Raw genomic sequence first — 26,508 nt, 5'->3', positions numbered from 1 at the left:
CAGCCAGTTTGGCAGACAAGACAAACCATTGAGCCTTGCCTATGGCCACCTTTCTAGTCTCATCATCTGTTGGTTCCCCTCTCTTGCTTAATGCCCTACGAATATTGAAGTGTTAATAGTTTCCACCACAAACCACACTGTTAATACTCCTTCAACCTGCTATCCATGCTGTTGTCTCTGCTAGGAAAGACCTCGCCTTTCCTTCCCTTCAAGAGTCAACCTCAGTATCACCTTCTCTCTGCCACTCATAGCTGTGGTAGTATCCTCCCTGTACTCCCTCCTAAGTACTCTGTCCATACCTCAATCACCACACTGTTTAACACATTATACTGGAATTTCCTATTTCCACATATCTTTCCCACTAGACTATAACCTACTAGAAGTTAGGGAGCATGGCTTACTCATTTTGGTATACTAATGCTATGTACAGGTCCAATATACAAGAAGTACTCAATTTTTGTAGAACTGTATTTGGAAGTAATACCTCCATGTGTAGCATTTAAAAATTATTTTAAATAATTTTAAAGATCTACTCACTCTTTCTTGAAACCTGGAAATTTCATCAGCAGTGGTTTTCCTTTTTTCTGCCTTTTCTGCCTTTTCCCTTATCTCCTTTTCAAGCCTCAAAAATTCTTCCTGTTCTTTCTTCTGCTGGGTGTAACTTTCTAGTAGTAATTTTAATTTAAACTGGCGTTGGCGTTCTTTCTGATGTTTTTTCTCTTTCTCTTCCTCTTCTTTTAACTGGGAAGCATATTTCATTGACATTTCTATACTTTTCTGTTTTTTCCAAGCTTCAACTGCCAATTTCTGCTTCTTTCTTTGCTCCTCTTTTTGCTTTTGATTATCTTCTTGTTTATTATGAAAAAGCATAGGTGTGTAGTCTGCCTTTTCCTTTAACTTGAAAATTTCCTCCTTTTTTTGCTGCTTTTTAGTTTTCCAACTCTGAATTGACTAAATGATATTTTTAAAAAAAGGAAACAAGGAAAAAACATTTTTTAATAACCAAAAGGATTTTAAAATACAGCAAGAATACTGATTGCAGGATGCTGGATGCTTAGGTTTTTTCGGCTTTGTTTTGTTTTTAACCAATTCAATTCTTTTTCTACTTCTGTTTCTTAAAAATTACTGTCTCTTAAAACTCTGAATAATGGGTTCTCCTTTTAGCCTTTCTCTTTCTCACTTAATCATCAGGTTCACAAGGACTATAACTCATGAACTATCCTTCTCTTTACCTGCTTTTTTTTTTTTTTTTTTTGAGATGGAGTTTCACTCTTGCTGCCCAGGCTGGAGTGCAGTGGCACAATCTCAGCTCACTGAAACCTCCGCCTCCCAGGTTCTAGTGATTTTCCCATGTAGGCCTCCCAAGTAGCTGGGATTACAGTTACCTGCCACCATGCCCAGCTAATCGTTTGTATTTTTAGTAGAGATGGGGTTTCATCATGTTGGCCAAACTGGTCTCAAACTTCTGACCTCAGGTGATCCACCTGCCTTAAGTGCTGGGATTACAGGCATGAAACACCACACCAGGTCTACCTGCTTCTTTTATTTTCATGAGTGACTTCCCTGTCCTCTAATCATCTCGTTTCTGCTTTCAAATTCTCTTTCTAGGCTTAGAATACTTTCTGAGCGATCTTTAGTTGGTCAAATATCCAAAGAGGAATTAAGAACATGAGCGCGGAAGCTAGACTATTTGGGACCAAATCCTGGCTTTGCTATTTACTAGGTGTGGCATTAGATGAGCCACTAAACGTCTCTGTCTTCATTTTGCTCATCTATAAAGTGGTAGGTAGTATTTCATGCTTAGTGTGTTATGAAGATTAAATGAGTTAATGTTTGGCACATAGTGCTTCCTAAGTATAAGAATAAGTAAATGAAATAGCTCAATAGTTACAGAGGTACATATGAGTATGCAAAGATTATTTCAAATTCTAGCAGGCTTCTCCTTGGCATATTCACTGAATTACTTCCCCACCTCCCCCGCCCCAAGTCAAGAAACTATTTCTTCATCTTTCCTTAAGGTGTATCATTTGTTCCATTTAATAAATCTTTATGGTATATGTACATACTATATACAAGGCAATGTGATAGGAACAGTAAAATAATGTTAAAACTATACCAAATGCCATCTAGTACAGTGCTACTCAAAGTACCAGTCTGCAAAAATACCAGCAATATGTGTCAAAATGCAAATCAATGCACTGCTTCTTTCAATGTGAAAGTTTTCCATGGGAAAAAAAGTCAATTGAACTAAACAGTGCTCACTGGGTAGTTGATTCTGGTTCAACCATTTTACCCTACTATAAACATTAACAGTTTGCAAACCCATATTTAGTCCATGGACCAAGTCTGAGCAGCACTGTTCTAGGTGAAATACAACATGGGCATGCCACAATACATCATACAAAAGGTGTAAGTGTTAGTGAAATCTTAAGGGAGGCTACTTATGTTTGGGTGGGCAAGAAGGAGGCAATATCTGATCTCGGCCGATTTTGATAAGCTGGGAGTGGAGAGAGAAAGAAAGGATGGAGGTTCCAGAAAGAACAAGATAAGCAAGGGCATTCAGGTCAGAAAGTTCAGAGCATGTCTGAAAATTTAAGTATAATATCTTCACTTATGAAAAACACAGGCTATATTAAAGGAAGTGGGAGATAAAAATGGTAAATTTCCTACTCAACATCTTAAACTCCGTAGATTTAAAACTGAACTCCTGATATTTTCCTCCAAACTTCCCTCTTCTCCTCCATCATGCCCTACATCAGTAAATGGCAGCTCCACTTTCACTACTCCTTCTACCTCACCCCTACATCCTGCTCATATCCTATCAAACTGATGATACATCAGTCATCAAATATCAAGAAATAGAGCAGATGGGAAGGAGAATAAGCTAGAATCTGAATGGTTTACTTTTATCACAAGAAGCAGGGTGTCTGTTTCTTTTTCCTTAAGAGGTGGTTTTCACTAGCAAAATAAACTAAAGGACTTGGTAAAGCACAGATTGCTGGGCCCTGTACCCTCACAGTTCTAATTAGGTCTGGAGTTGGAACCTGCTAAGTAAGGGCCCAGGTGATGCTGATTTTGCTGGTCTAGGAACCACTTTGAGAAGCCCATGTTTTCAGTATCCTGGGGGAAAGATGCCCAAATGACTTATATTTCAAACATTTTTCTTAAAACCCAAAAAGTAAATTTCCCTACATTCAATTTATTTCTGGGGGAGGGGACTGGGGGAATGACAACAAAGATGCAGTTATTTCCTCTAAAACTTTAGACTAAGCTTGGACTTAATTATTTCTTTAATGCTCCTTAGGTATGCCATCTATGGAATAAACACAACCTTTTTGTTAAACCAGGTAAGTCAAACCTCATCACTGCTGAACTTTACAAAAAAAAAAAAAAAAAAAACATGACTCTGATTTACTATGGTTCTCAACCAGGGGCTATTTTTCCCCTCCACAGTACGTCTGGCTGGAGACATTTTTGAGAATCACAATTAAGGGGATATTATAAGCATCTACTCGAGGGAAACCAGGGATGCCATCCTATAATGCACAGAATAGGCCCCCACAACAAAGAATTATCTAGCTCCAAATGTCAATAGTGTGTCAAGGTTAAGAAATCCTGATCTAAACCAAAGCCAGAGTAACATTTTTGTAAAAAATATACCTTTGTAGGTATCTGCTACAATCAAATGTCATTTTTTTTTCCCTAAGGTATCCAACATTTTGAGTCTTTAAAATAAGCAATAAGGTTCAAGTATAAAAATCTCAAAGAAACGTTTAATAATCAAAGCATTTTTTCTACTGTCTGTTGATTTTTCTATTTAAAACAATATGGCCTTTGCTGGTAAGATGACTTTTTCCAAAAGTCTCAGTGGATCTGGATTACTCACATTTCTGAGAAGTGGGTATGGAGGACTGTACCCATAACCAGAGGCTTTTTGTTCCATTGTGTTATTTATAAGGGAGACATGTGTGGCTCTGAGGAAGTCACAGAACTGTAGTTCTATTAATTGGGTAAAATTACTTAACTTTATTTTTTTATTTTTTATATTCTGAGAGTAAATCTTGCTCAGGCTAGACTGCAGTGGTGCAATCATAGCTCACTGCAGCCTCAACCTCCTGGGCTCAAGCAATTCTTCCACCTCAGCTTCCCAAGTAGTTGGGACCACAGGTGCATGCCACCACACCGATTAATTTTTTTGTATTTTTTGTAGAGATGGGGTTTCACCATGTTGCCCAGGTTAGTCTCGAACTCCTGAGTTCAAGAGATCCGTCCACCTCAGCCTCCTAAAGTGCTGAGATTACAGGCGCAAGCCACTGTGCCTGGTCAAAATTACTTAACTTTCAATGCCTAAGTTTCATCTCCTATTAGATTGTGAGGGAAAGGGAACTATAAACATACTTCATGCGATTGCTGTAAAGTTAATGAGACATGTTAGGTGTTTGGTGCCGTGCCTAGAACACAGAAACACAGAAGGAATAATAGCTATTATAATTATTACCTCTTTTTTTCTTTCTTCTAGAGCCAGAAATTTTTGATACCATTTCTCATGCTGTTGAACTTCATCCTGTGTTCTTCCAGGAAGGTGTTCTAGAACTTCTTCCATAAATGTTGGCTTCCCTTTATGTTTGTTTCTCACCTTTACAAAGTTCTGGTGATCATAATCATCCCAGCCACCTTTTCGTCCTCCTGTTTGCTGAAGGAATTTTTCAAAATCTAGTACCTCTTCTGGAAGAGTACTTGGTGTTACTTTGTCTACAGGAACTTTGCTTGAGATTGCTCTGAAAGCTTTCTCTGTTTCTGAATTCCCCAAAGCCCATGTGTCAATTTTTCTTGATATGGCACTTAACTCATTATTAGTTGTTTTCTCTTCTTTAATTAGCTCTTCATATCTAAAATTTTAAAAATAAAGCTTGAATAAGAAGACAATCCATCATAACTCTTCAGTTTCCATCAAATTTAAGCTATCTGACTTTATATTATCTTCTCCACTTAACATTATTAACATTTATAAATCTAAGCCTTAGTCTCCTAAGAGATAAAAACAATCTTTCAAATTCTTATTTGGAATTTTATAGTAACCATGAATAAAAATGCACTTTATGAAAAGCCACCTAAACCCTAAAACAAGAGAGATACTATATTGTTTTTATGTAAGACTCAAATACATAATAACAGAATGCATTACATACAAAAACCTAGTGGTGCCAGTTATTGACAAATAAGGGTCAATAATTTAATATTAAAAGGAGTTTAAAACATACATCAACCTCTGCTCCTCTTTAAAAGTGTTAATTGCATTTTCAATTTCTTCCATCATTTCTCTGAGCTTCTCAACAACTGTAAAAGAAACATGGAAAAATTATTTTGTGTCATATTTTCATATGGCTAAGAGTTAAATATTAGGAAAAAAATGGAATGTTCCTTTAATTTTAAAACATTTCTTAGCCTATGGCATAAGAAAGCTCTGCTCAAAAGCGAATTTTTATTATTGTAATTGTTTCTCATTACAGATTTTTTCTCTATACACTCATATCATTGTCATCTCCATTTTAGAGCTGAGGAAATGAAAGCTCAGAGATATCAAGTAACTGGCCTAAAATTACATAGCTATTAAGTAAAAGATCAAGGGTTTGACCCAACACCTGTCTGATTCCTAAGTCTACACACTCTGAGCCCTTTATTTTGTTGCTTTGATTCTCAGAAATGAACGTTACAGTAAGCAAAGAGGTAGGGATATAATTTGTGGGATTTTTTCCAAAAATCAGCATTTGCCCTAAATCAGTTTAACCTTTCCTTATGTGTTAGAAATGTCTCTGAAAGGTAATTATTTTAAAAAACAAATGAAGGAAAAACACTGGGATAAGATTAAGGAAATCAATCTTTTTTTCCCCTTAGCTGTTTTTACACCTTTCTATAACATAGATTCCCAATACTGTAAATGACACTAGTATGTGTGTTCTGCCTACCTTATAATTTGTAAGGATTTGATGATACTTTGATGGATCCACACAGAAATGCTGGATTACAGTTCTCCAGTGTAAACTTACTAAGTGAAGTTTACTCCATTAATGCGAAATAGAAAATACTAACACGTAAGAAAGAGTATAACATTTAAATTTACTTACAATCAGGTGTAGGCTTCACATCTTTTAACTGATGCTGAAGTTTCTTTACATTGTTATGTATTTTGGCCAATTGTTGCTGGATTTTTGCTCCTATGAGGAAGTACACACTTTAAATTAATTCTGTGACAAATGTGTTTACAATTCAGGATTCTACACTTAAGACTGATCACTAGCAGTAAAAGATAGCCAAGAACAATTAAATAAAGAACAAAAGGTAGTTATTTATGTAAAAACAACATTAATACTTTAAGTACCTTTGTTCTAAATAAAGCATCCTTTGATTTCTTCCAATATTTAAAAGTATAATGGATTAAGTCTTCATACAGCCTGTGCTTAGGAAATGTCTTTTTCCCCCTCTGTGTAAACTGAGTTACTGGGCATTGTTTTAGATATAAAGATTAGCAGTTTAAACATGGTTTGTTCTGTTCTTTAACAGTGTTTCTTTTCTTTTTAATTTGCTATAATTTATGGATATAGAATTTTGTCTTAACTTTATTGTGGGAATATTAAAACTGTCTAGTTAATTCTGTGAATACTCAGACTTCCCATTGAGAATTAATTTCATCTAACCAAATCTTCTAAGAAAGGAGCAGGCGATACTCATTGATATCACTATCACAGCCCTCAGGAGGTGCCTTGGGTATCATTCAGTGGTGTACTGTGCCACAGGTTGCCAAGCTCAACCAAAGGGCCAGCCTAGGATAAAATGTTAGGGCCACAGTAAAACCTGAAAAGTAAATGAGAGTCGGAAAAATGTTTTCAGATGGTCTTTATCAGCAACAGAAAGACTGGATTCTTCTTTCTTATTTTTTCTGAAGGAATAATCTTACTTTAATATTTGCATAAATTATTAGGCTAATATCAAAATGCATTCCTATAATGGTAATATTATTATTTTATCATCTTGGGGTACTTCATGCACCCTCCTCTTTTTTGTTTTTGCAACTTTTTCACAAATGAGCATAAAGCACTAAAGGCGCTGTACAAAAGTCCTTAAAAGCAATTTTTTTTTAAAGAAAAAGTTTAGTTTAAGGTTTGAAGTCTGTGAATATCCAAAACAAACCTCTTAATACATATATGACAGCTTTGGCTTGTTCTGTGTTTTTCATTAAATTCAAGAATTCCATAAAGGCAGAAACTTTGTAGGGTCTTATTCACTGTTGGAATTTTAGGTCAAGAAACTTCTCTAGTAAAGTAATTGGGAAAGTATTTTTTGTTGTTTTATTTTTGCTTTAATTTGATCAGCTACTAAAATATTACAGGGCTAATAATCTTTTTTATTTATTTGTTTATTTGGATATAGACAAATCATTTAAGTACAATATGACATAAATGCAGGCTAAAATTGAGGCATGATATCTGAGGTAAGAAATAGGTATTTCTACTACTTAGCTGGATTATATGAAGGGAAAACTTCTCTATCTTTTACTAAAACAAGCATTCCTCTCCTAGACAGGACAAACATGAAGTGTTACTAAAAAATGGCAAAATTGTAGAACAAAGGAAAATAAATTGGTACAAATAAAGTTGCCTTAATAAAGGGAAAATAAAGTGACCTAAAATTCGCACAAAATTTTACTTACTGGCATTACTGAGACATAGAAAAATCAGCCTCCCAGTTGTCTACAAAAGAACTGAGGGAAATAAAGAAATATTGAATCAGGGGTGTCTAGATTTCTCAATGTATCAAAGAGAAGAGATAACTAGAAATCTGGTGTTGATATTGGGTCCTGCTATCATTCCAACAAAAGACGGAGAATGATTCCTGTCACTGCTTGACAAAGGATAACTTTTTAAAGTAGCGTAATCTCTTCTTTTAAAAAATCATGCCATCTTATATTCTGAAAGAAAAAATTCACTAGGAATTTATTTTAATTGGTGATAAGGGAGTACCATAAGCAGTCTGATCTTTACATAGTAAATATTAATATTTATAAATCTTAGTTATTTGATAACCATTGTTTTTCCTTTAAGAAATGTTAAGTACCTTTTTTACTATAAAGATTTTACAACATACAGCATCTAATGCTACAATGAAACAGTTATTTTCAGAATTATTTAAGGGTAACATTTAGTACACTATTGACAATGATTAATATTTCTAACAACAGAACATAGTCAGGTACAATTTATCTATAAGGTACTTTTTAATATATTATCACATCAGATGCAGGATGGCTCTCCTGAGGTAGAAATGACAGGTTTTAGAATGTAGACAAGGAAACTCAAGTTTATGCAATTATCTGACTTGATCACTTCATACAACTACTAATTACAGCTTTGAATCTGTTGATGCTTACTGAGTCCAGGGCTCAGTCAAAAATGCCAGGGTGATGAGCTAACATCAGAGAGTCCAGAAAAATCACTATGCTTTTAAGAAATTTTAACAGCATTTGCTAGTTTGTCAACCAAAAACAACCCCCAAATCCTCTTTCTTGTTAAATTGAAAGAAACAACAGAAAACAATCCAGTTAGTATGACTAAATAGTGACCTAAAAGAATAAACACATGTCCCTAAAAGACAAATTTTACCAACTAAAACATAGAGAATGTAACACAAATTTTACTGACTAAAATATAGAGAACTGACGCTATTGATAGAGAACACCACACAGTCAATGCACAAAGCCAAAGCGCAGGGCAAAACTCCAACTTAGTATCGGCTCCACAGTTTTTAGTTCATCATAAACTCAACTTACTTTCTGTTTTCCTGCTGTTAATCAGTTTATTTTCCAATTCTTCTAGCATACTATGCTCAATTCTGAAGTCACTTTTTTGGTTGTAGAAATGACTGTGTTTATCTTTTTCCATGTTAATAACTCTTTAGGAAAAGAAACAAATGGTATATGATTTAAATATATTTTTTAATTGTTTCAAACATGAAGACACTCAATAGTGAGTAGTTTATATTTGGATTAATTCATCTATGGAATAAAAATAATTGGTTAATAAGGCTAAGGAGTCAAAACATTAGTCAAAATGGTAGTTAGAAAAGAGTTAATTTCAATCAAAAACAACTGTAATTTGAACTGCTATTTAAATCATATAATGATAATTTGAGAAAACGTGGATATATATTTGCTTTGAAAATGCATAAACACTTGGCTATCAATTCCAACTCAATCTCACTGGAGCCTGAAAATGGCCATCACTGCTGATAACTACTTTCAATAGCAGATACTGTTAACTTTGTAACCTTAGCCAAGATTATTAACCTCTTCTGTATGAACCTCCTCATCACTAAAATGTGAATAATAATAGCTCTCCACTATCTAATAGGGCTGTTATTCACATCAAATGAGTTAATATAAGTGGGAGATCTCTGTACAGTACAAGTATATTATGGAAATGTAAGTTATTAATGATATTAATAAAACTAAAACTTCAAGAGACTATCTACAAAGACAGGAAATTTCGTGTACTTAATGGCTACTGTCTACATTCACTTCAGAGCTTTTTACAGCAGATCTTTTCTCCTTGGATTTAGTCCATCCACCAGTGAGGAGTTCCTATTGCTAGTTTGAACCCCAAGATCAAACAAAAACAAAATAAAACACTACTGAGAAACTTTTTGATTGGGCAAAGAAATTAATTTTCAAATTACTCTTCTGTTTTTTTGAGTCAGGGTCTGGTTGTGTCACCCAGGCTGGAGTGCCATGGTGGAATCTCAGCTCACTGCAGCCTTGACATCCTGGCTCAAGCAATTCTCCAACCTCAGCCTCTTGAGTAGCTGTGATTACAGGGGCGCACCACCAAGCCCAGCTACTTTTTTAAAAAATTTTTTTGGTAGAGGCAGGGTTTTGCCATGTTGCCCAAGCTGGTCTTGAACTCCTGAGCTCAACTGATCTGCCCACCTCAGCCTCCAAAAGTGTGTGAGTCATCATGTCCAGCCAAATTAATTTTCTTAATGTGTTTCTTCCTCCCAGAAGGTAGAAATTAATATGAATATTTCTCCACTAATCTTGGATATAGTAAGTGGTGGAGCATTTCTGGCCATTGACTTAATTCACACAACCTGAGAGGCAACTATCTACCATAGAGTTTCCTCATCTTTTCCACTTTGCCACACATACAGAAGTTGTGTTTTTTTTTTTTGAAACTAAATCTTATTCTGTCACCCAGGCTTGAGTGCAGTGGCATGATCTCAGCTCACTGCAACCTCTGCCTCCCTGTTTTAAGCAATTCTCCTGCCTCGACCTCCCAAGTTGCTGAGACTATAGGCACCCGCCACGCCTGGCTTTTTTATTTTTTATTTTTTATTTTTATTTTAAATAGAGTCTTGCTCTGTCACCAGGCGCCAGGCTAGAGTGCAGTGGTGCAATCTCCACCTCCTGGGTTCAAGCAATTCTCCTGCCTCAGCGTCCCGAGTAGCTGGGACTACAGGCACGTTCCACCACGCCCAGCTAATTTTTGTATTTTTTAGTAGAGACGGGGTTTCACCATGTTGGCCAGGATGGTCTTGATCTCTTGACCTTGTGATCCACCCGCCTCGGCCTCCCAAAGTGCTAGGATTACAGGTGTGAGCCACCACACCCAGCCTAATTTTTATATTTTTAGTAGAGACAGAGTTTCACCATGTTGCCCAGGCTAGTCTCAAACTCCTGACCTCAAGGAATCCTTCCACTTTGACCTCCCAAAGTGCTGGCATTACAGGCATGAGCCACCACATCTGGTTGCCCATAGAGAGAAATTTAATATTCATAAGGCATGAGGGGGTAGACAGATGAGACTGCCCCAGAACCTACCACACTGCTCCAAAGGTTGAGGGGATCATGTCTTAGCATGTGTGTTTAGGTGGCTTATATAAGAAGCATATTTGTGAGAAGTAGTAATGGGTAGATAAAGATATCAAATAGATATCAGTCCACATGGCAACTCTCATGGACTAAGGACAGATATGGAGTCCTGTGTTGAGGACTGGGAAGCTCATCTAGGCTCTGGTTGCAGATGGGGGAAATTAGTATGATCAAAAAGAAACATCTGCTATGGACACAGGATATGCTACCACAGTAAGTTATGTGTTGCAATTTCTGGATTAGAAATATTAACCTATAAGGATATTCAAAATATGCTAGTTAATAGAGACAAGCTGCCAAAAATGAAAATATGCTCAACCTCCTCAACGGAAGAAATACAAATTAAAACTATATCACAGTAATACTGCATGCCTATCAGATATCAGATTGGCAAAAAATATCACAAATGTAATATATTTTGTTGACAAAACTATGAGAAAACAGGTCTCATACATTGTTGGTGGAACTATCAAGTTGTCTACAGAGGGCAATTTAGCAATATTTATCACATTTGCAAATTCATTTATCTCTGACCCAGCATTTCCTTTTAGGAATGTATCCCAAAGATATACTCAAAAAGTTGATCTATGTGGGTATGATAATTAGTTGCAGCATTCTTTGTTATTAAAAAAATCAAATATAACCTAAATGTCCATAAATATCAGCAGGTTAAATAAATCACATTACAATACACTGGAATATGATGCAGTGGTACTGTGTTCTATGTACTGACAGGAAAAGACCTCCAAGATAACTCTTTTTTTATAACAAAGTTTTTGTAGGAAAATGTTAGACATATTCAAAAGTACAGAATGATAAATGGACCCCCGTATGATATGCCCTTTATCTCACCCTGATTCAGCAGTTTTACCTCTCATTTCATTTATCCATCTATCTTTGCTTTGTTTAGCTTAAGTATTTTAAAGTAAATCAGTAACATCTATCTTTGCTTAGCTTAGCTTATTTTCAAGTAAATACTTTACATTATGCAATTTCACCCCAACATACTTCTGTGTGCGTCTCTAAAGATTATAGATATTTGACTTACCTAACTATAATGCTATTGTTGTGCCTAGCAAAAGCTACACTTCCTTGTTATCTAAGACATACACTTAAAAAAAAAAAAAAAGATGCAGAGCAATGTGGACAGTATGCTACCATTTATACGAAAAGGGAAAAATCTGAGTATATATTTTTATTTCTTTATAAACATATCAAATATCTGCAGAAGGATACATAAGAAACTAATAGTACTGGGTTATCTTAGCGGAAAGGAATTGGGTGGCTTAGGTCAAGGCTAAAACTGAGACTTTCCACTGGTTATCCTTTGATATGTTTTGATTTTTGAACTGTATTACCTATTCTAAAAATAAAACAAAATGATATTATAGATTGTGTTTTTTTCCTTTGTGTTTATGTGAACTGTTAGATAGAAACAGTCTTCCAATGAGTTTTTCTAATATTCTTTCAGTGAAGAACCCTGCTCAGAACTGTAAGACACACTGGTTGCTGTATCTATGGATATTAACCATCTGGTAGACATTATCCTATCGAGAAAGAAACATAAAACAGAACCTCTAACCTAGAATCTAATTCTACCTAGAGTAATGCATTTTGGAAATGTTTAAAAATTATATTTTTTCAAATTCTGGATACTAAAGACACAGGTATTAGCAATTTCAAGTATACAATACATTACTATTAACTATAGTCACCATGCTGTATGTGAGGTCTCCAGATCTTTTCTATTTTATAACTTGTGGCCTTTGACCAACATCTCCCTGTTATCCCCACTTCCACCTCATCACCCCCAAACTCCTGGTAACCACCATTCTATTCTCTGAGTTTGACTTTTTAAAGACTCCACATATAAATAAGATCATGCATTGTTTGTCTTTCTGTGTACGGCTTATTTCACTTAACATAATGAAAATACTTTGCTAAGAAAGTTGATCTCAAATACATACACACAAGGTAACTATGTGAAGTGGTGGATATGTTAACTAGCTTGATTGTGGTAATCATTTTGCAATGTATATGTACATCCAGACATCACACTGTAGACATTAAATACATCTAATTTCTATTTGTCAGTTATACCTCAATAAAGTTGGGGGGGAAAAGGTGAAAGTATTATATAAACGCAAGGAGAATTCAATCTCCAAAAGCTACAATATGACATATCTTTTCAAAATTCAAACAATATACTTTTTCATTGGTAGAATTCCTAAATAGACAACTGCCACCAATTCTGATCCAGAGACCTTTCCTTACAATAGATTCCTTTTCTCTTGTGTTCTCTGGCAAATTAATATCATGCAGGTTCAAAGCAATGTTTAGATAAAGCTCTCAACTGTAGGGTAGAGTGGGGTGCCTTGAGTTCTAATTCTTTTTAACAGTCCTTATATTTATCATATGCTGGTACTGCTGACAACATTACACATTCAATAAATATTACTGGTTGTTTAAAAAAAAGTTCATATATATTGAATTTTAAATAATTTAAAATTTAAAATAAATGGAACTTTCTCAAATAGCTTGGTCATAATGTGCAGAATGGATTTGAAAGAGGCAGAAACCAAGGAAGCAAGATCAATTAAAAAGCTACTTCAAAAAAAAAAAAAAAAAAAACATTAAGAGTACAGACTTTTCATTAAAATGATTCACTGTCTTCCTTCATGAGATCACACCCATGTACTCAAACAGGCTTGCTGGTGAACAGCACTGGTTAGTAAGAATAATAATGGCTTTCAGAGTGGCTGGAGCCAGACTGAGTCCCTCAAACACCATTTATTAACCATGTAATCTATGAAAAGATGTTTATTCTCTATGATTCTCAACATCCTCCTTTGTAAAATAGGAAGAAGAGCAATTTATATATATAATGTTCGTCATTTATAAAACACTTTCATACATACATACTAAAAAAAATTCACTTCCTCAAAAATATTTATCAGGCATTTAACTATAGTTATAAAGTGAAAATATATTAGATCCGTTATTTGTTATACAAAATCTAAAGAAATAGCTGTTTTGTTTCTTGTGAAATACACAGATCCAAAATGGCAAAAATAGAGAAAATCGAAATAACTCTAGTTACATTTAACTTTACATTAAACAGCCTATTATCATTTGTCCATTTCACATCTCCCATCTTTCTCTTGCTATACTTGACAGGCTAGTGATTAAAATTTTGTAGCTTAATGTAAGACTAGGTAGGGTATAGTTAATTTTTTAATGTCCATTATAAAATGGCAGTAATGTTATTTGAAGATAATATTCTTATACTTACTGATTTTTAAATTTTTCTGCTGTGCGTACGAATTCTGCTTTCTTAGTCTGATTAACTTTCTGCTTCCAGTTTTGAAGATGAAAAGAACGAATTCCACCTGAAGTACTAAAACAGCCATCATTCTGCATTGAGAACAAGAAAAACTTAATAGTAATGAAAACAGTAAGACATAAATGTGGAATTTTTTCAGAGATAAAATGTCAATAGTTGAGTTTCTTGGAGGATAATTTTGGGGCCAATCTTATTTAAGTCTTGAAAGTACATTTGTGAAAGAAGGAATGTCTGTCGAATGAAGGAATATCTATCTTACAATGCTAGACTGAGTAAGAAATGTTAAATATCCAGGAATTATATGCAAAATAATCTAATTCATTCAGTCATTTAACAAATATGTATTGAACACTATGAAGTGACATGGGCTGCATTAGACACTAAGGAAACAGTGTTCATCCATAATAATATGGCCTCTGTCTCAAAGTCTAGTGAGGAAAAACAGATTTAAGGAGAAAAGAGTAAACAAGCAATAAAACGGAAAGTCCACCAGGTGCAATAAGTGCTATTAAGATAATAAACATAAAGGGCTGAGATGGAGAAAGTGGAGCAAGGATTTGCTTTTTCAGTTACAATGGCCACAGAAGGTCTATTTGAAGGGATGACTTCAAGGAAGAATGGAGCCAGCCATCACAGGAGCAGTAGGAAAGCGTGTTCTAAGCACAGGGATCCACATGTGCAAAAGCCCTAGAGCATGAAAGACTTTGCCGAGTTCAAGCAGAGAAAGGTCAATTGTGACACAAGATTAGTAAAAGTGGGGATCTCAGTAGGAGATAAAAGTAGAGAGGTAGGTATGTGCCAGATCATATAGACATTTTGGTCACTTAGGGGGGGGTCTGAATTTTATTGAAGAGCTTTGAGCAGGGAAATGCCATGGTAATTCTTTAATAAAAGTTTTCTGGCTATTTCTTGGAGAATAAATTGATGGGAGATGTGGGGATGAAGTGAGGCAAGAATAAAAGCAGGAGGATCAATGAGGTACCTGGTACAGCTTACAGACAAAGAATGACAGTGTCCAGGACTACAAGGCTGATAGGAAATAAGAAATCAATGTATTTTGGCGGTATCACCAAGAGGGATTGCTGAGCAACAAAAATGGGTTGTGGGAGATGAGGGGAAAATGAAACAAGGCTTTAAATTTCTAGGAGAAAAAAAAAGTAGTAAATCTAAACCTAGGAAATATATTTTAAGTTGAGACCATAAAATATCTGTTTAAAGTGTACAATTCAGTGGTTTTTAGTGTATTCACAAAGTTGTGCAACCATCATGACTATTCAGTTTCAGGATATTTTCATCATACCAAAAAGAAACCTCATACTAGTGGTCACTACCCATTTCCCTTCCTCCCAGCTCCTGGCAACCATTAATCTACTTTCTGACTCTGTGGATTTGCATATTCTGGAGAATTTATATAAATGGGCTAATACAATATGTAGCCTTGTCTGTCTAACTTCTTGTACTTCGCATTATGTTTTCAAGATTCATCTGTGTTGTACCATGAATCAATACTCCATTTCTTCTTAGGGCTGAATAATACTCCATTATATGGATCTACCACATTTTGTTTATCCACTAATCAGTCATTAGCTGATGGACAATTGGGGTGTTTCAACTATTTGGCCAAGTTACTATGAACATTTGTGTACATGTTTTAATGGGAATATATGTTTTCAATTCTCTTCATTTTACACCTAGCGGCAGAATTTCTGGATCATAAAGTAACTATTTTTTTACTTCCCCATTTAAAAAAATTGGGTGGCATAGCAAGGCCTGGTGGTTCATGCCTCTAATTCCAGCACTTTGGAAGGCCAAGGTGGGAGAACAGCTTGAGCGCAGGAGTTTGAGACCGGCCTGTGCAACACTGCAAGATCCTTATGTATAAAATTTTTTTTAAAAAGCTAGGCATGGTGGCATGAGGTTACCAGGAGGCCACCTCAGGAGGCTGAGGTGGGAGGATTTCTTGAGTCCAGGAGACCAAGGCTGCAGTAAGCCATGACCACACAACTGTACTCCAGCCTGTGGGGACAGAACAACACATTGTCTCAAAAAAAAGTTGGGGTGGTTGCCCTTTTACTGTGAAGTTAAAAGCATTCCTTATATACCGGATGTAAAAGTCCCTTATTCGACATATGATTTGCAAATATTTCCCCTATTCTCTGAGTTTTCTTTTCACTTTCTTGATAATGCCTTTGAAGCCCAAAAGTTTTTAACTGTTTAAAGAACTACCAAACTGTTTTCCACAGTGGCTGCACCATTTTACATTCCAGAAATGTGCAGGGATTTCAATTTCTCCACAAACTCATCAATAACTGTTATTGTCTGTCTTTTTTATTACAGTCATCTAAATGAGTATGAAGTGATTTCTCACAGTGGTTCTGATTAGTCCATAATGACTAATGATGTTGAGCATTTTTTCATGTGCTTATTGGCCACTTCTAAGGAATGTCTACTTAAATCCTTTCTCTTTTAAAAAATTTGGTTGTCTATTTATTGTTGAATTGTAACATTTATGTTACTCAACTTTTATGGGAGGTTATTGTTTTGGACAGAGCTCCAGCAGTAGGCCCCAACAGACCAGACAAAATAAAAAGAGTCATTCATGCTAAGTGCCACATGACCAAAATGAAACTTTAAGGAAATAGGTAAATTTCCCCAATTGACCATTTTTTTCCTGAAAACACAGGAGATGCACAGCAACCACTCAGAAAGGGTCCAGTCAACCTGAGTCCGGGTAATAAGGAAAGCCTCTTTACTTCTACCCTCGTAAGTTACCTGAAGTAAACTGATGTTAACCAATCCTCTTTCTTTGTTTAATTGAAGTGGTGAAGGTCTTATGTTGTCCAGGTTGGACTCCTGGGCTCAAGTGATCCTCTCACCTCAGCCTCCTGAGTACCTGGGACTACAGGCACATGCTACTGTGCTCAACTCCAATCTGCTTTGCTCTTTTAGCTTCAAAACATTCTTTCATAATTGAGATTGTATTGGTTGTGTTGAAGATCAGTACACTCATTTCAGTTTGCACACAATTTTTAACGTAGGTACTAAAAATCTAAAATGTCATGTATATATTTTTTTTTCTTGAGACGAAGTTTCACTCTTGTCATCCAGGCTGGAGTGCATTGCTGTGATCTCTGCTCACTGCAACCTCTGCCTCCCAAGTTCAAGTGATTCTCCTGCCTGAGCCTCCCGAGTAGTTGGGATTACAGGCACCCACCACCATGCCCAGCTAATTTTTGTATTTTTAGTAGAGACAGGGTTTCATCATGTTAGCCCGGCTGGTCTCGAATTCCTGACCTCAGGTAATCCACCTGCCTCAGCCTCCCAAAGTGCTGGGATTATGGGTATGAGCCACCACACCCAGCTGCCATGTACTTTTAAAAGTTATTCCAGTGACTTTCCAGCTTAAATTTGGAGGGAATTTTTCCTTAAAAGGTGATCAAGTACCAGTATCTTCACATGTTGATAAGCTGTTACATACATCCCAGCAGCTCACAATTGAATACCACATACACTACATACTTTTAATTTTCAATCTTTCACAACACACTAACAATGTTATTAGGAAAATATAGGATTACCATAACCAAAGACGTCATAGAATGCACACAATTCTGACAGGGAAAGCCATGATCAAAGAGTTGTTTTTATAAGGAAACATTTCTACTAAAAATTAACACAGGAATGGAAGTAATTTAAAATGTTCAAGACATTAAATGCAGGACCATGACTCCATATTGCCATTTGGTATGTTTAGTATTACAGAATATAAGAACTAACCCCCTATATATGGAATGTTAAGCTGACACCCAAGACAGTCAAAGCCTCCCATAATTTAATATTCCACACTATTTTGTAGTTGTACGAACAACCAAACAACCTGCAAATGATTTCACCTCTTAAAACATTTACACTTAAAAAATAGTATGAGGTGGGATTCTCTCCTTCTTAAAAATGTTCCCAGAGTGACTAAAAAACTTGCATTTACTTGCAAGTTAGTTGATAAAAATATGCCTCTGGATTGTACAAGGAGGGAGACAGGGACTGCTAAGACACAGTAGATGTTATCAATCAGATTTGGCTTCTTTTTTTTTTTTATTTAATCAAACTCATTTTATTACCAGACAGACTTGGTTTCTTTCCCTCAGCCTTCATCAAAGCGCTCCTTGGTTTTAGTTTGTTTTTTGCAGGTAAGTCTTCTTTAGTTTCTTGTTTAGCCACTCCGGCCAGTTTTCCTTTTACTCTCCTTTTCCCTTTGGTTTGCACTTCATGTCTGAAGATTTATCCTTTCATGTTGCCTTTTTTGGCTTCATTTCTGCTTTTGTAGGAGCAAGTTTAGATGGCAACTACATGAATCTCCTCTTGGGCTCTTCCTTCACTTTCCCTTCTGCTGAACTGACCTTCCTCTTGGGCTTCTTGGCAGCAGGAAAGGTACCTGCCCGGTGCTGTGCTTGCAAGCCCTGGTGTGTGAGCCTCTGTGGAGCTGGGATGCCTGTCTATTGCTGCTCCTCCTGCCACCCCAGCTGCTGAGATCCCCATTTTTTTCTATTGTTTCTGGGTTTTTTGTTCCTACTCTACAGAATCCACTGTTCTGTCATGCCCTATGGTAATTCTTATTCTATTTTATAGAATGGGAGGCTGCCCTGATTCATGAATGACAAATAAAAGCCTATTTGATCTATATTGAACTAAATTTGCTGTAACTTTGTTCAACATGTATTTTAGATGTAAGACCCTTATCAACATATAATTTGCAAGCATTTTCTCCAATTCTCTGACTTCTTTACTTTTTAATAATGTTCTTTTGCAGCAGCATAATCCCGGCTGACTGAAACCTCCACTTCCGCCACCCCCGTTCAAGTGATTCTCCTGCCTCAGCCTCCTGAGTAGGTGGGACCACAGATGCACACCACCATGCAGGGCTAATTTTTGTATTTTTAGTAGGGATGGGGTTTCGCAATGTTGTCTGGGCTGGTCTCAAACTCCAGGCCACAAGTCATCTGCCCGCCTGGGCCTCCCAAAGTGCTGGAATTATAGGCATGAGCCACTGCACCTGGCCTGAAGCACAAAAGCTTTTAATTTTGATGAACTCCAACGTATCTATTTGGTCTTTGGCTTGTACTTTGCTTGTACTTTAGGTGTCATGCAGGAGAAACTACTGACTGACCAAAGGTCATGAAGACTCAGGCCTGTGTTTTATTCTAAGAGTTTTATACTCTAAGAGTTTTTTAGACCTATATTTAGGTCTTTGATCAGATCAGAAATTTTTCAAATATGGTATGAGGTAGTTCAGCTTCTGTATGTGGTTATTCAATTGTACCAACATTTGAAAAGATATTCTTTTCTTATGTGTCTTGGCACCCTTTTGAAAATCAACCGCCCATAAATGTGTAAGTTTATGTCTTGACTGTCATTGATCTATTTGTCTATTGTATATCCCTATCCCTGTACCACAGTTTGATTACTGTGGCTTCGAAGTTAAATTCTGAAATTAACAAGTGTAAGTCCTTCAACTTTGTTCTTCCTTTTCAAGATTGTTTTGGCTATTTTGGGTGCCTTGAATTTTCCATATTAATTATAAGACCAGCTTGTACATTTCTGCAAAAAAATTTTTTTAAAAGGTAGCTAAGATTTTTATAGAGGTTGTACTGAATCCACAAATCAATTTGGGGTGTAATGCCATCTTAACAAAACAAAGTCTTCAAAATTATAAATATTAAGTATTCACTTATATAAGTCTCCTTTAATTTTTTTGAATAGTTTTTATAGGTTTTAGAGCATAAGTTTTGTGCTTTTGTTAAAGTAATTCCTATGCATTTTATTCTTTATAATACTACTATAAATTGTATTTTTTTCTGAATTTTATTTTTGAATTATCCATTGCTAGTGTATAGAAATACAACTGACTTCTGTATATTTATCTTGTATCCTGCAACCTTGCTGCACTTATTAGTTTTCTATTAAGTTTTTTTGTGCATGCGGATTCCTTAGAATTTTTAATATATATTAAGTTACCTGTGAATAAGTATCATATTATTTCTTCCTTTCCAACATGAATGCTTTTTATTAACTTTTCTTGCCTAATTGCCCTAGTTAGTACTTTCAGTGAGCAAAGTGTGGACAACCTTATCTTGTTCCTGATCATATGGAGACAGCTTTCCATATTTTATCATCAAGTAATATGTTACAGCTGGCAGTGGTGGTGCAAGCCTGTAATCCTGCACTTTGGGAGGCCGAGGCAGGTGGATCACCTGAGATTAGGAGTTTGAAACCAGACTGGCTAACGTGGTGAAACCCTGTTTCTATTAAAAATACAACAAATTAGCTGGGCATGGTGGTGCGCACCTGTAATCTCAGCTACTTGGGAGGCTGAGGCAAGAGAATCACTTGAACCTGGGAGGCGGAGGTTGCAGTGAGTCGAGATCATGCCATTGCACTCCAGTTTGGGCAACAAGAGCAAGACTTTGTCTCAGAAAAAAAAAAATGTACATGCTCACTTCGGCAGCACATATACTACAAAATTGAAATGATACAGAGAAGATTAGCATGGCCCCTGTGCAAGGATGACATGCAAACTTGTGAAGTGTTCCATATTTTGAAAAATGTTTTAAAAAAAAAAGTAATGTTACTTAATGATGCCTCTGTCACATTGAGAAAGTTCTCTTCTATTGATAGTTTGTTGACTGTTTTTTATCATGAAAGGGTGTTGGATTTTGTAAACTGCTTTTTTGTTTCTACTGGGTTGATTATGTGGTTTTGCCCTTCATTTTATTAATATATTGTATTATATTGGCTGACTTTCATATAGTAAACCAACATTACATGTCTGAAATAAATTCCAATTGATCATGGTGTATAATGCTTTTCATGTTTTTATACATACTGGCTAGTATTTTGTTGAGAATTTTTACATCTATATTTATAACAGATACTAGTTTGTATTTTTCTTTCTTGTGATGTTTTTGTTTGATTTTGGTATCGGTAACAATCACCTTACAGAATAAGGAATGATCATTAAAAATGTTTCTTCCAGCCGGGCGCGGTGGCTCAAGCCTGTTATCCCAGCACTTTGGGAGGCTGAGGCGGGCGGATCACGAGGTCAAGAGATCGAGACCATCCTGGTCAACATGGTGAAACCCCGCCTCTACTAAAAAAAAAAAAAATACAAAAAATTAGCTGGGCATGGTGGCACGTGCCTGTAATCCCAGCTACTCAGGAGGCTGAGGCAGGAGAATTGCCTGAACCCAGGAGGCAGAGGTTGCGGTGAGCCAAGATCGCGCCATTGCACTCCAGCCTGGGTAACAAGAGTGAAACTCCGTCTCAAAAAAAAAAAAAAAATGTTTCTTCCTCCTCTATTTTCTGAAAAACATTTGTTACAAACAAAAATGCATTTATGCTTTCATATTTACCTATGTATTTGCAGTACTCTATTCACATTATTCTTCATGTGGATTCTACTTACTGTCTAGTGTCCTCTTATTTAAGCTTGAAGGACTCCTTTTAATGCAGGGCAATTATGCTAATGACAAATTCTTTTGGCTTTTGTTTACCTCAGTATGTCTTAAATTCTCCTTCATTCTTACAGAATAATTTTGCTGTACAAAGAGTAACTGGCTGGTAGTCTTTTTCTATTTTATGTCGTCCCTCTGCCTTTTGGTGCCCGTGGTTTCTGATGTAAAATCAGCTTTAATTTTACTGAGGATTCCTTACATGTAATGAATTGCTTCTCTCTTGATGCTTTCAAGACTTTTTGTCTGTATTTATTGGGAGGTTTTTTATGATGTGTCAAGATACAAATTTCTATGAGTTTATTCTACTTAGAATTCATTGAGTTCTATCCATATGTAGGTTAATGTTTTTCATCAAATTTGGGAAGTCTTCTGCCATTACTTCTTCAAATATCCATTTCCCCCCTTTTTTCCTCTCCTTGCTTTCTGGGGCTCTCATTATGCACATGGTAGCATGCATAACAGTGTTGCACAGACCTCAGACTCTGTCATTTTTCTTCTCCCTGTTCTTCAGTCTGGATAATCTGAATTGAGCTATCTTCAAGTTTGCTGATACTTTCTTCTGCCAGCTCAAATCTGGCGTTGAGTCTCTCTAGTGATGTTTTCATTTGAGTTCTTGCATTTTTTAACTCCAGAATTTCTATTTGATTCTTTTTTATACGTTTAATTTCTTTATAGATTTCTATATGATGAGACATAATTCCCACACTTTCTCTTAGTTCCTTAGCAATGGTTTCCTTTAGTTCTTTGATCGTATTTAAATAACTGCTTTGAAGTCTTTGTCTAGTACATCCAATAGCCAGTATTCCTTAGAGACAGCTGCTTTTTACTGTTTTCCCCATGTATGAGCCATACTTTCTTGCCACATCTCATAATTTTGTTAAAGACTGGACATTTAAAATAATATAATGTGATAACTCTAAAAATGAGATTCTCTCCCCTTGTCAGGGTTTGTTTCATTGCTGTTTGTGTAATTACTTTCCTGAATTAATTCTGTAAAGTCTGTAGTCTTGGTCAGATGTGGCAGTGAAATCTCTGGTTAGCTCAGTTGTCAGCTAACAATTGGTGAGAGATTTCCTTAGATGCTTTGAACCACTATGTGTCCTAGCTTTTGCTCCCTTTGGGAAAGGGGGTCTATATGCATGCTGAAGCATACCTCCAACATGTAAGCAGGCAGTTTAAAACCCTATCTTAGTCTTTACTTTTTGCCAGCATAATGTGTCAAAGCTAAACAAGGATGAGGACTGAGAGCTTTCTTAGGTCTTTCCTGGTGTTTCCTATTGCTCCTGTAACAAACTCACCACAAGTTAGTTTACCACAAATGTAGTGGCTTAAACAACACAAATTTATTCCCTTATAGTTCTGGAGGTCTAGTCTAAAATCAAAGTGTGAACCTGGAGGACATTATGCTAAGTGAAAAAAGCCGGACAAAGAGATGCAAATCCCATATAATCTCACTTAGACTGCAAGTGGAATCTAATTCAGAGTAGAACAATAGTTGCCAGAGGCTGGTGGGGAGGGCGAGGAAGGAAATAGCGAGTTGTTAGTCAAACAGTGCAAAGTTTCAGATAGACAGGAGGAATGTTTTGAGATCTACTACACAGTAGTTTGACTAAAGTCAGTAAGAATGTATCGTATATTTCAAAATAACAGAGAAAATTTCAAATGGTTCACCACAAAAAATAAGTGAGGTGATAGATATGTTATTAGCCTGGTTTAATCATTCCACATTGTATACATATATCAAAACATCACATTGTACCCCATAAATGTATATCATTATGATTTGTATATTAAAAATAATATTAATTAAAACAAATGTGTTAGTTGGGCTGCATTCCTTGTAGAAGCTTCAGGGAAGAATCCACCCCCTTACCTTTATTCCAGCATCTATAGTCACCTTCATTCCTCAGCTAATGGCCCCTTCTCACATCATTCCATTCTCTTCCTTCCATCATCATATCTCCTACTTGCAATTCTGATCCTCCCACCTCTCTCTTACAAGGGCCTGTGTGATTATTTCAGGTCTACTCAGATAATTAAGATATTGAATTTAATTTAATCACATCTGCAAAGTTCCTTTTACTATGTAAGGTTACACAGTAACAGGTGAAAATAATTATTACTGAAGGGCTGTTTCAGGTCATCAGAGGGAAGGTCCTTAAAATGAAACAGAAGACAGAGCCTTAAGCTAGTAGCAAAACAGCATCACACTAATGTGATGTGTTAGAGATACTTCAAAAATCTCATAATTCAACAACTAAAATGAACAAGAGAACAGCTGAGAACAAGGGGGAAATGACATTAGAGAGGAGGATAGAGATTTGTGGTCTTCAGTTTTGAAAGACAATAGCTAATAGAGGTTACAACCCTAAGGGCAACTTGTGAATTTCTACCTTCTAGAACTGTACGAAAATAAACTTTTGTTGCTCTTTAGCCACCAAATCTGTAGTGTTTTCTTCTAGAAGCCCTAGCTGACAGTAACTTGAGATATTTTGGTGGACATCTCTAGTATCATGAGATTGCTATCAGGAAAATTATCTCATCTCAAGAAAATACTAGTTGGTTTCAGTGTTAAAGTCAGTAGGACTATTCGTTCACTTAATCATATGACAAATATTCAAGTTCAGTGTTAGGATGTAGAATTTGTGTGCATAGGTATGTGTGTGCAGTATGCTGGGGGGTAGTATAAAGATGGATAACATGTAAACTCCTAAACATTATCGCAATATTGCATGCAGTAACTAATTTTTTTTTTTTTTTAATAAAGCCCGAACACAACGTGAAGAATTCTACCTCGTTATGCTGAGGTAGAAAGTAGACAGCATGGTTCTCCATCTCAGCACTACTGACTTTTGGACCAGATGATTCTTTGTTGTGGAGGGCTATTCTCTGACCTCTAGCCATTAGATGCTAGCAGCCTCTTTCAGACATTTTATTAGTCCCCTAGAGGACATCAAGCAATGTTTTGAAGACATAAAGCCAGCAACATGGGGGTCACATACTTTTTTAAGCATCGTAATTTAAAATATTTTATGTATTATGTATTTTTATATATTTTATATTTTTTCCTGAGATACTTGGACAGAGTTAAAATAATAAAGAGAATTACAAAGGATGTGTGAGAAAACTTGCTTTAGGTGGAATTTCCTGAAGGTGTACGAGTAAAAACATTTCTTAAAGGAGGAAAAAGATGGAACCTGTCCTCAGCTCACGACAGCCTTCCTTCAGGTTTATAATGATCCACAAATATTCAGTAAATGCCTACTATGTTCCAGGCACTACACAAAAGGCATAGTTCTTGGTGCTGGAAATACAATAAAGAATAAAAGTTCCAACACTTTTTGCCCTCATGGAGCTTACATTTTCATGGGGGTGCAAGGGAGGGAGAGGGGTGTGAGGAGAAACACAAACAATAGAAATAAAATATGTAATATAATATATGGTACTAAGTGCTATGGAGAAAAAACCAGAAACAAGGACGGGGTGTGCCACGTAAACGGATTCAGTTTAGAGAGATAATGGAAAGTCTCGTTGAGCTGGTAACATCTGAACAAAGATACCTGGTCCTCACTACGGAGAAAGGGGTCCTAAGCCGATCTTTGGAAACACCTCTGCCTCGGACTATCCCTATTGTTTTTCTCCTTGTGTTCCCAGCGCCGGTACAGTAACAGAGCCGCCACCAATTACTGAGCCCCGAGTCCCTCTCCAACCAAGCACTGTGCCAGGGGCTCCCCAGACATAACGTTAGTCCAAAGCTCGGAAGGTGCATGTTACTCTTCCCAATTTTTCGAGAAGAAAGTGAGTCGCCGACAGCATATGTTTTTATCACGCGGCTAGGAAGAGGCAGAGCCGGGTTCCCACCCAGGTCTTCCTCGACTCCGAAACCACATGGAGGCGGCTCTGCAAAAGCTGTTAAACGCACAAGCCAACAAAGAGCAACGCCCGGCGCGTGCCAGGCCCCGAGCAAGGGAGGCGAACGCCGCGCCTCCAGCCTCCCGCCGGCGCGACAGGGGGCACCTGCTCAGCCAGGGCCTGCAGCCCCTCGGCCCCACGCCCGCCGCCGGGGCGGCTCCCACCTCTCCCGGAGTTACCTGTTGAGGCGCTGGCGTCGCTCCCACGCCGGTCCCGGTGGCTGCACCCGCCCCTGCTACAGCCCCGGCTACCGCGGTGGCCGCCGCCGCTACCACAACCGTCGTCAGGGCAGCCATGTTTACCCGCTGAGCAGCTGGGGCCGGCGGCCACCGGTCCCTGGAGGATTAGTGCCCGGCGCACCCCGGCCTCTGCAGACCGCTCCCAGCGCAGCCTGCTTGGCCGGGAAGCAGGGCGGGGCCGAGATGCAGGGCGTGGCCGAGATGCAGGGCGGTGCGGGGGTGTGGGGCTGCGGGAGGGGCGGGACCCGGGGCGGGGCGGGGCCGGGGCGCAGGGCGGGGCCGAGGCGCAGGGCGGTGGCCGGGATTCAAGCCGGGAGGGGAGGGGAAAGACAGGGTGCTTGCAGGGAAGGGGCAGGGTTGGGATTCTGGGGCGGACAGCTGTGAGGGAGGGGAAGGGGGAGGGGGCGGGGGCGGGGGCGGGGGCTTCGTTTTGCCCTGTCGCGGGTTTGTGGAACCTTTGGGCACTTAATCCGCTCTGTCAGGCCAGTCCCAAACCTGTCAAGAAAATTCATTGTCTTACATTGTCCTTAAATTTTGTGTTATAGTCCATATATATATATATATACACATATATATATTTAACCC

The 26,508-nt window shown here is 37.3% G+C and overlaps 1 protein-coding gene and 1 non-coding gene across 3 annotated transcripts in view; one reads left to right on the top strand and one right to left on the bottom strand.

Annotated features, from left to right (window-relative positions):
• The window catches only part of CCDC112 (coiled-coil domain containing 112), a 30,530-nt gene extending 4,425 nt beyond the window's left edge, over window positions 1-26,105 (bottom strand). For both annotated transcript variants that reach the window (XM_010339708.3, XM_010339713.3), the window contains exons 1-7: window positions 25,864-26,105; window positions 14,214-14,335; window positions 8,825-8,946; window positions 6,126-6,215; window positions 5,262-5,337; window positions 4,499-4,889; window positions 538-951 (exon numbers count right to left, since the gene is read on the bottom strand). In XM_010339708.3, coding sequence (XP_010338010.2) covers window positions 538-951; window positions 4,499-4,889; window positions 5,262-5,337; window positions 6,126-6,215; window positions 8,825-8,946; window positions 14,214-14,335; window positions 25,864-25,980 — 1,332 coding nt within the window. In that variant the 5' untranslated portion in view covers window positions 25,981-26,105. The remainder of the gene's footprint in view (window positions 1-537; window positions 952-4,498; window positions 4,890-5,261; window positions 5,338-6,125; window positions 6,216-8,824; window positions 8,947-14,213; window positions 14,336-25,863) is intronic.
• Window positions 20,751-20,859, top strand: LOC120365632 (U6 spliceosomal RNA). The gene has a single exon (XR_005580520.1). It is a non-coding gene; the product is annotated as a U6 spliceosomal RNA (small nuclear RNA).
• Window positions 26,106-26,508: the final 403 nt, after the last annotated feature.

The sequence above is a fragment of the Saimiri boliviensis genome, chromosome 1 (genome assembly GCF_048565385.1).
Source record: "Saimiri boliviensis isolate mSaiBol1 chromosome 1, mSaiBol1.pri, whole genome shotgun sequence".
NCBI lineage: Eukaryota > Metazoa > Chordata > Mammalia > Primates > Cebidae > Saimiri > Saimiri boliviensis.
Note: the sequence above shows the minus strand (reverse complement) of the source record. Positions and strands in the feature narration are given on the sequence as shown.